General features: G+C 34.0%; 1 protein-coding gene across 1 annotated transcript in view; it reads right to left on the bottom strand.

Annotated features, from left to right (window-relative positions):
* LOC106468483 (tetratricopeptide repeat protein 29-like) overlaps positions 1-8,428 on the bottom strand; it is a 14,195-nt gene extending 5,767 nt beyond the window's left edge. The window contains exons 1-6 of the mRNA XM_013928913.1: positions 8,340-8,428; positions 6,116-6,318; positions 2,636-2,824; positions 1,842-2,054; positions 1,136-1,224; positions 463-554 (exon numbers count right to left, since the gene is read on the bottom strand). Of these exons, the coding sequence (XP_013784367.1) occupies positions 463-554; positions 1,136-1,224; positions 1,842-2,054; positions 2,636-2,824; positions 6,116-6,318; positions 8,340-8,428 (875 nt within the window). The remainder of the gene's footprint in view (positions 1-462; positions 555-1,135; positions 1,225-1,841; positions 2,055-2,635; positions 2,825-6,115; positions 6,319-8,339) is intronic.
* Between the last annotated feature and the right edge of the window lie 4,358 nt (positions 8,429-12,786).

Here is a 12,786-nt window from a genome sequence, read left to right as displayed (position 1 = left end):
GACCAATTTGATATTTTTCCCTGAAATTGATCTTAAAATTCTCCGTAGCCGTGACTCTTTCCTTTAATATCGTTGTTCTTCTCAAATAGCTGAGAAACTTGAACTGAACAATGATTGTGCCCTTGCGGGTTGCTATGGTGAAGCCAACTTTTGGCGGGTCAGCCAAATTATTGCCGCGGGTCAATAAGTGGTCATAGGTTGCCGACCACTGATCTAGCCTATCTCAGATCCGTGACCGAGAAGAAGCTAGCGCAAAGAAATTAAATCTATTTCCTACATTCAGCCGAACAGTTATAAAGTCTACTTAACCCTGTTTTTTTATCTAATAAACTTAATAAAATAGTTATCAGCACCACTCGAGTTTGAAACACTACATTTCTGGTGGATTAATGAAAGTCAAGTAATAAAAATAATGGCATTAAAGGACTACTTTTCTGTAAACTCACACTATAATTAACACACCTTTCTTGGATGGTTGCCAACCCGTGGTGAGCTTGACAGAGACCTTCTAAATCATCAGTTTCTTGACACAGCTTTTTGTATTTCTTAAGATGCTGGAAACGGCACATTTTCGAATTTTAAAAGTTATCAAAATTCATACGAAACATTCAACTAGCCTCACAGAAACACAGGATATTTCCATAGTTATAGCTATATTTAGTTGTAAGGCAATTATTCAGTAGATTAATAGACCACTTTGTAATTTAAAATCCTTACATTAAATAAATATAAGAATGTATTTTTCTTTTTACGAAAATTCAAAAATAACTTTATTAAAGTATTAACTTGACAGGGGGCGTTATCATTATTATTTATCTTCATTGTAGACTCCTATTGCATCGTCCCACGGTAGGTTTTGTTTGTTATAGAGTAAAGCCACATTGGGCTATCTACTGTGATCACCAAGGGGAATCGAATCCCCCCCCCAGTGTGACCGCTGGTAAGTTTACAAATTCACAACGATAAAATCCGGAGGTCGATTCCACGCGGTGGACACAGAAAACGGCCCTACTCTGTTGTTTGAGAACTCAATTACCGTATGAACAGTCCAGAAATAGTTTCTTGGAATAAAAAAGTATTTTTTATGTAGAAGTAATTTTTAATATTACAAAAATAATCAAAAGTAAATTCCTACCTCCTCAGCTAACTGGTAGTTCATCCCCTCCTCTAAATATTCAAGGCTGATTTTGTAATGAGCTTTTGCTTCAGCCTTTTTGTCTTTAGCTGTAAGATTATATGAAGCGTGTTTTATACGTAAAACTATGAATCCTTAAATAACTAATTCACACAATCACGCGTGAACAATAAAAAAACAACACAAGCCATAAAAATAATTATTTACTTAACTTATTGATGCCTTTATTACATACACTTGAAGACGACAATAATATTTGAGCAATTATGTGACGTAACAATATAACAATAGTCTATGGATAGCATTGTAGTAACACCTTTTTCATGGTATTTCCAAATTTTCTTTAGCTTTGTTTTAAAATTTTTATAAAATCACCTGCACTATATAATTTGATAAAAATTCATTTTCTTTGAAGTATTATTTTTTTAGACAAACACCACCAAACATTTCTGTCTCTCAAGGCGGTGTAAGAATTGTTCGAGTTTATACAATGAATATTAAACATTTATTTTCTAACTAATCCACTAATGCGTGATCTAACGCCTTGTAATAGTAAAAATTGGGGACCGGATACGTCCAGGGAATATCGTACATAAACTTATTTTCTAACTCACCCACTAATGCGTGATCTAACGCCTTGTAATAGTAGAATAGGGGACCGGATACGTCCAGGGAATATCGTACATAAACTTATTTTCTAACTCACCCACTAATGCGTGATCTAACGCCTTGTAATAGTAGAATAGGGGACCCGATGCATCTCCTTTTTTAACCAGTGATCCTAAGGTCAGACAGACTTGGTGACATTGGCCAGCAATCTCTCGATATAATAAAGTTTTCCCGCCTTTACCCATACATGGTACGGTCTTGGCTAACTCTGCAGCTGTCTCTAAATGTGTGAGAGCTGATTGAAAATTACCTACGAAAACATAAAAATATTCCTGAATATAATAAGTAATATAAATCGAAATTCATTTTAATGAGCGAGAAAGCCTCGTTTTATCTCGTGCTGCCACCTGTTGGTTACTTGCTTTACTGATATTAAAAAAAGGATATAATTATATAATTAATTACACTTCTGGAAACTGTAAGAATTTAAACACATGACACGAGTTCACCTATGTTATGTATGTCATTTTTATAACACATGAAGAATATCAGATTTTTGGTAGTTAAGAAATGTGACTTTAGTAATATTTAAAAATATTTGTAAGTTCACGACTCTCAACTGAGGACTTCGTTTCATCTTTACATTCTTAGTTCCATCAAAACCAAAATATTGTAATTTTTACTCTTGTAATTTCTGTCACAACCTTTCACAAGTTTCAAATGTGTTGTTATATCGCCAAAAGTACAGGCTATTTATAAAATTCACGAAACTATATAGCTCCAAACACACTATAAAAATACGTCCAACTAACAAATATTTTGCGTTATTTACAGAAATAAATATATAAAATTAACAATAATTATATGAGAGTCATTTTTCTTTTTTTTTACCTGCTCGTTCATCTAATAGTCCAAGGTTTTGATATACGAAGGCCCGAGTCTTTCGTTCACTATCTGGTTGTTCGAGACACATGGTTAAACAAGATATAAAGAAATGCTTAGCCAAGTCGATATCTTCATCATGTTCAGAAAAACATAAGGCTAAACTTTCTCTAGCTTTGTAGGCCGTTTTCCAGTCACCTGGCGTGAAACAACAGATACTATGGTTGAACACTTCGTATATCCTGAGTTATCGTATACCTGAGTTACACGATTTTATGTAACGTTTAATATTTCTTTGGAATATCTACAGGCTTTAAGATTTCGATATGCTATCGAACTTCAAAATTATCACGCAACAACTCAAGCAAAAGTACCTGCCCCAGGTGTGGCATTTATTTCGTTGGCTTCACGTGGATGGCGGGACGATGTGCGTGTGCGTCACTTGCCGACACTAAAGAAAGCAAGGGGAAAAAATTGAAGTGGTCATAAATTTGTTTGTTTTAGAGCAAAGCCACTTTGGGTTATCTGCTGTGTCCACCGCATGGAATCGAACCACGAATTTTAGCGTTGTAAATCTGTATAGTTACCGCTGTCCCACCAGAGGGACAATATAGTTAAAACGAATAAAGAAAACGGTTTTACCAACCCCCTGGAAAATTCATGGTTTGTTTGTTTATTTGAAGGTAAGCACAAAGCTACACGATGGGCTATCTGTGCCGTGCCCACCACGGGTATCGAAACCAAGTTTCTAGCGTTGTAAGTCCGCAGACATACCGCCGTGCCATTGGGGGACAAAATTCATGGAAATCAGAAGTTGAAAAATATAGAAGTTTTGAATTATTTTATACAGGCCTGGTTCTTTTTATAAATAATAAAAAAAAGTACTAGCCGCGAACCGCAAAACATTTGCGGTAGTTTTCGTGCCCTTCGTTTGAATTTTCCCTATTCTATCATTTTCACGCACGCTAATTAAGCTATGCTTTCTTGCAGTTAATATGTGTTAGATCGATAAATTCTGGACTATTTGAAAAATATTTACGCGGTCAGACATACAAACTCATGTAGACGTAACTTTATTTAATAAAACTACACGGACGTAACTTTATTTAATAAAACTACACATTAAGTAAACAATAAAGTATATTAATAACGCTTGGAGACGGCTTGAATGGGTAAAGAAGAAAAACTTTAATATAAGTTTAACATAACAGCATCATCAAGCATTATTAGTCTCAAAGTGGGTACCTCGTCATCGAAGTATAGTAATGGTATTTATAATAGTGTACAGAGTATGAAACAGTTATGAGCGTTCAGTGTACGACACGGTTTTACGAATTGAAACAAAGAAACTTACAAAAACGAAGAATAAAACCTGTACTAAAGAAAAAAAAGCAGATAAAAGGTTCTCATAGCAGTCTATGAAACTAACTGAAGCTAAATTATTGTAAAGTAAAGTAAATGTAAAGTTGTAATGAAGGCAAACTTAGCTGAATATGCAAAAGCGTCTGCATGCGTGTTCACAAAGTGATAAGCACATGGCTTTGAACGAACTGCACATGCGTATTTTAGACCTAAGTAAGTATAGAAAGCACATAGCAATTGTATTTAGTGTAATGTTAATTTTTTTTAGAAAATTACACGCGGGTAAGTTGAAATCGAAGCCAGTCGTCACGTGATGACAACGACTATGTTCCATTGTGTAGCGTACTCGTTTCATTAAAAAGTTTGACTAAGCAAAAATCATGTAAAGTGATTCTGAATTGAAAAGCCAGTATGCAATCCGGATTCTTCGGACAAACGCCTTTCTAACGATATGAGACTTGTAGCGTTTGATCAAGAAATTTGCAAGAAAATTTCCTGACAGACAAACGCAAGCGTATTATTTATAGAGATGATTGCTCACCAAATACCTTGTATTTGGCTGACAAATCTGCATAATAATTACACTCTCACTAAATAGAGATATCCATCGTTAACAGATTCTTTAATTATATTATGGGATTTGGCATGGTCTGGTGAGTAGAGCGCTCGACTCAGATTTGCAGATCGTGGGATCGAATTCTATTTTAGAACATGTTTGCCCATTCAGCCGTTTAGGCGTTATAATTTGAAACTCAATCCCACTATTCGTGGGTAAAGAGTAGCCCAAGAGTTGGCGGTGGGTGGTGCTGATTAGTTAATGAAATTCAGCTAATGAACAACTTTATTTACAGCAGTTTTTAGATACATTAAAAATATTGTATTTCAACAAATGAATATTGTTAGCACATTTCATTAAATATTATGCAAACATTTTATTATTAGCTTATAATACACAATTAATCGCTAGAATCATCATCGGCTAGCTTATAATACACAATTAATCGCTAGAATCATCATCGGCTATAAACAAAATACCTTAAAAGTTGCCAAGGATTGCGCCCTCTTGTGCTCATAAGTAAGCAGTAGTGTGTGTGTATATATAGCATTAATCGATTTTTGACTTAGTAAATTTTATGAGCATGTCATTATGATCAATTCCCAAAAATTACTGGTCTAATAAACACCGCTGTTTAAAATGTTATTTGTGATTTTCATAGAAGACTAACTAACGATAACATTAAAACTGTTCAAATATAAATATATATATTAATTTAGGTCTATCTGCTCAGCCGTGTCCCTAATTTTGAACTGGTAGACTAGAGGGAAGGCAGCTAGCTAGTCAACACCACCCACAACCCAGCGGCGCCAGAACACCTTTTATAGTGGTAGTGCTGAAATCCATTGAATAAAACTCCAAATTGTGTATACAATAGAAGCCATGCATTCGGTTGTTGTTAGTATTGTGTTAAAACATGTTAATAAAATCAGAAGGTTTGTTTGTTTGTTTTGAATTTCGCGCAAAGTTACACGTGGGCTATCTGCGCTAGCCGTCCCTAATTTAGCAGTGTAAGACTAGAGGGAAGGCAGCTAGTCATCACCACCCACCGCCAACTCTTGGGCTACTCTTTTACCAACGAATAGTGGGATTGACCGTCACATTATAACGCCCCCACGGCTGAAAGGGCGAGCATGTTTGGTGTGACGGGGATTCAAACCCGCGACCCTCAGATTGCGAGTCGAGCGCCTTAACCACCTGGCCATGCCGGGCTAAATCAGAAGGTACTTCAAGCAACTGCACCCTCATCAATGCTTGGGCTTCTGTTGTCCACGGAAATTTTTGGGTTTTGATTATTACTCTTACAACGACTCACGGTCCGAAAATGTCGAGTGCGATGCAGTAACGAGACACGACCGACGAATTCTCGGATTTGCGGTCTCGGTACGCTAACTAGTAGCCCACGCCCGGCCCTCAAATTCTTTTGATAAAGTCCCAAAAATACTTTATTTAAATCCAGCAATGAGCACACAGTTTAGTTAGAGCTGTGTATTTCTGATTAAACTATTATATGAGATAAAGAAAATGAGTCCTGGAAACTACGATCGAAATGTCGGTTGACAAACACCAACCTTGTCTATGGAATACTTCTGATTTTTGAAGTCCATCACTTATTAACTGAACCTTTCTTTTATTGTTTTCCAGATTGACTGATGATTTGGAGTTCACATCACCCGCTAGATCTTGTAAGAGGGATAAGAGTTCCTCGTAACTTTCCGGACAACCAATCTTGAGTAATCGTACACACTCGTAGTGACCCGGAGTAGAGCGAAGTCTGTCGAGAGAAATCAAGAACTAATGAGCTCTCTAATGTAATCTCTTCTCTAAGTTTATACACACACACCCACACATACGAAACGTTTGTTTCTTTCATAGTTAAGCACAAAGCTACACAATAGGCTATCTGGGTTGGAGTGAAGGCAGCCCGTTTAATTTTGTGTTTCCAAATCTTTCTTCTTAAAGGATCCACCGGAAAATGAAAGAAACGAATCCCTGAACCCAATGATCAATGACGAACCTGCTAAGCCGAATAACTGATTCAAAAACACAATAATAGTAACTTTCATAGTAGGCATGTTCTGTTTCTACCAGATACAACGCTTCGACCCATAATGTCAAGTCATCATCAAATAAGAATTTCATTCAAAACAGGTAGTTGAGTTCTAGAGAACGCTAAAGACTCGTGATGGTGAGGACAAGTTTGCAGATGACATTATATTAGCTTTTTAAATAAAATGTGATGGACAATATATATAAAAGGGGTATTTTCCTTCTGTTGATATCTGGTTCCCTTCGGATGATTTCGACGTTGTTTTCAGTGACAGTAATATTTGTTTCTTTGAGATGTTTTAAAACACGTGATGGTCCTTTAAAATGTTTATCTCTGATATAAGAATTTTTACACGAATTGCATTTATTGTTGTATTTTACTTTCACTGGGGTAATTTTTTGTAATAAGGTTCTTGATTTTAATACCTGAATTTGTACGATTATGGTAATAATGTCGATGTTTCCACAATCAAATTAAGTTTTTTGATGATGACTTGATACTATGGGACAAAATGTTGTAACCATTAAAATTAGGACTAGCCTACTGTAAAAATCCCCGTTATTGTATTTATGAAGCAATTAATCCCTGGACTCACTTTGCTTTTGTTAGTACAGCCATTAAGTATACAATACGCCATTTTGTCACTAAATTCTCAAGTCTCCTCTCAGACTAAAGGCAATGATTGCTGTGATAGTCAAAATAATTAAATATTTCCAGAAAATATTCGTATTTGAAGCAAAATATCAACGGGTTTTCAAATTTTTTGTGTGTGTTCACTTTAGGTTACATTTTTGAAATTTATTTTTTGATAGCATTTTATAAGAGACCCAAAAAAAATGATATTTCTGCAAAAGAAAACAAAAACAATTATGATTATTTTAAGGGATAATGATTCGACGTATTCTGTAAGTTAAAACGGACGACACCTTTCCTTAAATCGAATCGATTTCCATACAGTAGATAATCTAAATATCGTGCTGTAGTCTTTTAGGTGAAGGGTTAATTGGTGAAAAAAAAGCTATTTGTTATTCCTTTAATTTTTGTAGCGAAAACTCAATAATACTGTTCTTGAAAAACGCTATCACACGAAGTACTAATAGAAATTTATTGTGTAAACAGCATTCGTAGTGATCTTTTGTGGCACAGAGTTTTAACGGATCTACTGTTTACACAGTAGAGCAGACTGGTCTTTTGTGGCATTCAGTATTAACAACGATCTACGTGGCACGTAGTATTAACCCTGATCCAATGTGTACAGAGTATTCACACTGTTCTTTTGTGGCACGTATTATTAACAAAGATTTGCTATTTGCTATTTACTGCACGCAGTATTAACCTTGATCTGCTGTGTACACAGTATTCACACTGAAATTTTGTGGCACTCAGTGTTAATAAAGATCTACTGTGGCACGCAGTAATAACCCTGATCTACTGTATACACAGTATTAACACTGATACTTTGTGGCACTCAGTAATAACCCTGATCTACTGTATACACAGTATTAACACTGATTCTTTGTGGCACTCAGTAATAACCCTGATCTACTGTATACACAGTATTAACATTGATACTTTGTGGCACTCAGTAATAACCCTGATCTACTGTATACACAGTATTAACACTGATACTTTGTGGCACTCAGTATTTGCACTAATCTACCGGATGCGCAGTATTAACACTGATCTTTTTTTTTCGATAAAACATAAAAAATCATATAACTTTTCAAGTTGAAAAACAAAATTACCTCAAAAGTTCTTCCCGATTTAGAGAAACAAGTTGTTCTTTCAGCTGTTTTTGTTGTGAAACGGTTTCGTTTTCCTCACTAGACGACATGTTTGTTTGAAGCCGAATCATTTTTAGCTACAACGTCTGCTTCTTTATTACCAGGCTCGTTTTTCATTGTCTGACAAATGGAATATTTACACCAGTAACCATAATCTACTGTAGCCAAGAAGCATTACTGAGTATAAACCTAAAGATTAATTCCCAAACTAATTTCGAAAACTTAACAAAAATACACTTCGCCTTCATTTTAAAAGTGTTTTTAATATTCCATATATTAAAACACTATGATCTTTATTTTACACACACACACACACACCACACTGTACATCTAATACAAAATGCTAAACTTCTGATTTATAAGTTACAGCTTTACAGTAAGGAAAAATATTTTTTAAAGACACATGACGACGTTTGGGTCGCTAATGCGACCATTTTCAAGTACACAGGCTTGAATAACGCAGAAAACAATAGCAAAACTAGTATAAAAATCAGAAAAGATCCTAAAATTTATTTGCAGATTTAGCTCATTAATGGTCTGTTTTTGTTGAGATTTTCAACTGGTCATTTGAAGAAATGATAAACGAGAACCATAACATACATCATTTACTGACGTTTCTTTGTGCTTCGGAATTACTAATTTGAGTCTGGTACAAAAACATTCTTACATATAAATATGTAGAGGTAAAATCTAGAATTTTAGGCATAAGAAATTAACTTTCAATACTTCTTTATTTACATAAGTATTATTTTTACTTTAGTTATAACCTTTAACTTGGTTTTATAAAGTTGCACATAACTCACTTAACTAAGCCTTAATCGTTTTAAACTGATTTACGAGCTTTTAAGAACCTTTCAGGTTAAACTTCATTTCGAAACAGGTAATTAATAAGGAACATGGACTTATTGATTTTGTGTCAAGAAAAATAAAATTTAATATTACATAACATCATTGTTAGTGAACTGGGTTAAAGACTAGAACTACGTTAATATTAAGCCTAATCTTACATACGCTACACTTTAATAACAGCATTAATATAAGTATTTCCAGAATGAAAGAAAAATTTAATAGACCATGCACTAGAGAAGTAATTTCTGAAATTATTAGTATTTTATGGCCAAAAGTTTAGTAGATTACTACTTTATCGAAAGTAAGAGAACTTTGAGAATTACTAATTTGAGTCTTTAACAAAAACATTCTTATATATAAATATGTAGAGGTAAAATCTAGAATGTTAGGCATAAGAAATTAACTTTTAATACTTCTTTATTTACTCACATAAGTATTATTTTTACTTCAGTTATAACCTTTAAACTGTTTTTATAAAGTTGTAAATAATTCACTTGAGTAACTAAACCTTAATCGTTTTTAAACTGATTTACAAGCCTTTAAGAATTTTTCAGGTTAGATTTCATTTTGAAAAAGGTGATTAATAAACAACATTAAATAAACGATTTTATTTAAAAACACTAAATTTAATAGTACATAACATTGTTATTTGTGAATTGGGTTAAAGGCTAGAATTAGGTTATTAATAAGCCTAATATTACAGACATTGAATTAGGTTGCACTTTAATAACAGCATTAATATACGTCTGTCGAGAAGGAAACAAAAACTAAATAGAATTTGCACTAGAGAAGTAATTTCTGAAATTGTTAGTACTTTATGCAACAGAATTAAAACAATAAATTTGGCCACAAGTTTAATACATTACTACATTATCGAAAGTAAGTGTGACATAGGCCTAAGTCTTAGATTAGGTAAATACCCGACTAAGTTTGTAGGCCTATTAACGACATTTAAAGTATTACTTCTAAGTATCACCTGATGATGGGCTTAATCAAGTTAGGCCTTAAATAAATATTTATATCAGTAACTATAATCTACTGTGGCTGAGAAGTATTACTGAGTCATAAATCTAAAAGTTATTTTCAAAATTAATTTCGAAAACTTAACCTATCCAAGTGGGAAGCAGTTCGACTTCAATTTGAAAGTGTATTATATTAAAACAGATACGACGACGTTTCGGTCGCTCATGCGATCATTCTCAAGTACACAGGTCTGAATGAACTATAACGCAGAAAACAATAGTAAAAATAGTATACAAACAACAAAAGGTCATATAATTTTTTATCGATTTAACTAATCAAAAGTCTGTTTATGTTGAGATTTTCAACTGGTGGTTTGACGAAATGATAAGCTACAACTATAGCATGCATCATTTACTGACGTTCCTTATGTTTGAGAATTACTAATTTGGGTCTGTTGCAAAAACATTCTTATATATAAATATGTATAGATAAAATTTTAGGCATAAGAAGTTAACTTTTAATACTTTTTATTTGTGTACATAAGTACCGTTTTTACTTCATTTATAACGTACACAACGCTATTAAATGTCAATTCAATCAAAAAAGGACAACTGAACGTAGACTTAGCATAATCTTTTAAAGATCATTAAATTTTTTACCATATTTACCTTTGCTGCCTAAGAGAGTGATAGTCGTCTCTAATCTAGCAGTGATGAACATGAAAGAAGGCAGCTATGCAACACTACCTACCACCACTTTTTGGGCTACTCTTTTACTAACGAAAAGTTGAATGGACCATCACATTATAACGCCCTCACGGCTAAAAGAGCGAGCAGGTTCGGTGACGGGGATTCTAACCCGCAACCCTCAGATTGCGAGTCGAGCGCCATAACCGTCAAACCATGCCAGGCTCGTGCCTAAGTGGATAAAATTCCTATAAATGCAGTAGGTTTTTACCTACTCGTATTTGGTTTTGTTTTGAATTTCGTGTAAAGCTATACGAGGGCTATCTGCGCTATCCGTCCCTAATTTAGCAGTGAAAAACTATAGGGAAGGCTGCTAGTCATCACCACCCACTGGGCTACTTTTTTATTAACAAATAGTGGGCTTGGCCATCACATTATAATGTCCCCCACGGCTGAAAAAGCGAACATGTTTTTGGGACTCATACTTGGAAAAGAAAGAGAGCTATCTGGACTTAAATATACATGCTATAAATTATATCTCTTTCTCTCTCTCTGGGGCACTTTAAAAATGGTTCAATTATATTGCTTGTTTCATAATTTTTAATTTATAGACTGGAGAAAAATTAGCTAGTTAACAGTATGAATTACTCTTGCCTGATTGAATATAGGATTTGACTGTCACTTTGGTAGAACACCAACAGTGCGGAATGCGTTTTTACGGCAACGGGGCGCGAGTCATGAAACCTTCTGATTCAGAGCCCGTCCACACTAACCACTAGGCCTCATCTTGTCCAAGAGAATTATAAATCATTATAAATAAGTATTTATTTTAATGTTAATTGAAGTAAATACCTAAGTAGCAATAAAAGTTAATTTGTTTGTATTAATTAACGCACGAGACAGGAGAAACAAAATGAAATACTGTTCCAAGCGTTGTTTATTTAGTACCAGCAGATGCCCGTCGAAACAATTTCACGATAATTTTCCAAAATATAGTGATGAATGAATATGAAATGTGCAGTCAACTCAATCCCTTGAATCAGAGTGTATATGCAACATGATTGTCTAGTGGGCGTTTACAACCGTCTTTTGTCATTCCATGTGTTATCTCAATTGGAAAAATTGCATTGCGTTTGTTTTTAAGCAAAGGAGACTGAACACCCAGGTTCGTTAAGTATCTGAGGGGATTTTTTCCGCTGGATGACACCGTTTCTTATCATTTAAGCGCTTTGTGTCAGTTGCTATTTCTATAAGAAATGTAAAAGAGGGAGCCATTCAATTCAATTCAAATCAATTTATTCGACATGGTACAGTAAGATCATACACATACACACACATATATATACATATAATACCAAATGAAAAAAATTAGAAAATAAATACAAACCACAAGTATATGCTCAAACACGTTCCTCTATTCGTTTCTTTTTTCGTAAAATTCCCTTACAATTTTTTTTTGTTCTTAATAAGTTTTTTACCACATACAAAGACTAATGAATCAATGTTGATATCGATATGATATTTTAAGAACTGCAAAAAATGAATAATTTTCCTGTAATGCATTCTGAAAAATTAGCATTTTGATGTTTTTTCAGGAGATATAAAGCGTGACAGACAGACATTTGGCTATTATATGTATAGATAATTTTAATTCGTAAATATATATAGAAAATAATGATAGTTTTTTATATCTTTTACTAACCAACCTTTCTTTTACTTCTTCCCTTTGAATTTTCTTTTCTTTTCAAATTCGTTTTATCACAGTTAAGTGGTTTGCTTATGATAAGATATTGGAAAAATTCGACAGAAAAAAAAGTACCAAGTTTTTGGCTTTCTACGTAAAATATAATTTATAGAGTAATATTCTAAGGGGGGCCCGGCATGGTTAAGGCACTCGACTCGCAATCTAA

This window comes from Limulus polyphemus, unplaced genomic scaffold (genome assembly GCF_000517525.1).
Source record: "Limulus polyphemus unplaced genomic scaffold, Limulus_polyphemus-2.1.2 Scaffold3022, whole genome shotgun sequence".
NCBI classification, from domain to species: Eukaryota; Metazoa; Arthropoda; class Merostomata; order Xiphosura; family Limulidae; genus Limulus; species Limulus polyphemus.
Note: the sequence above shows the minus strand (reverse complement) of the source record. Positions and strands in the feature narration are given on the sequence as shown.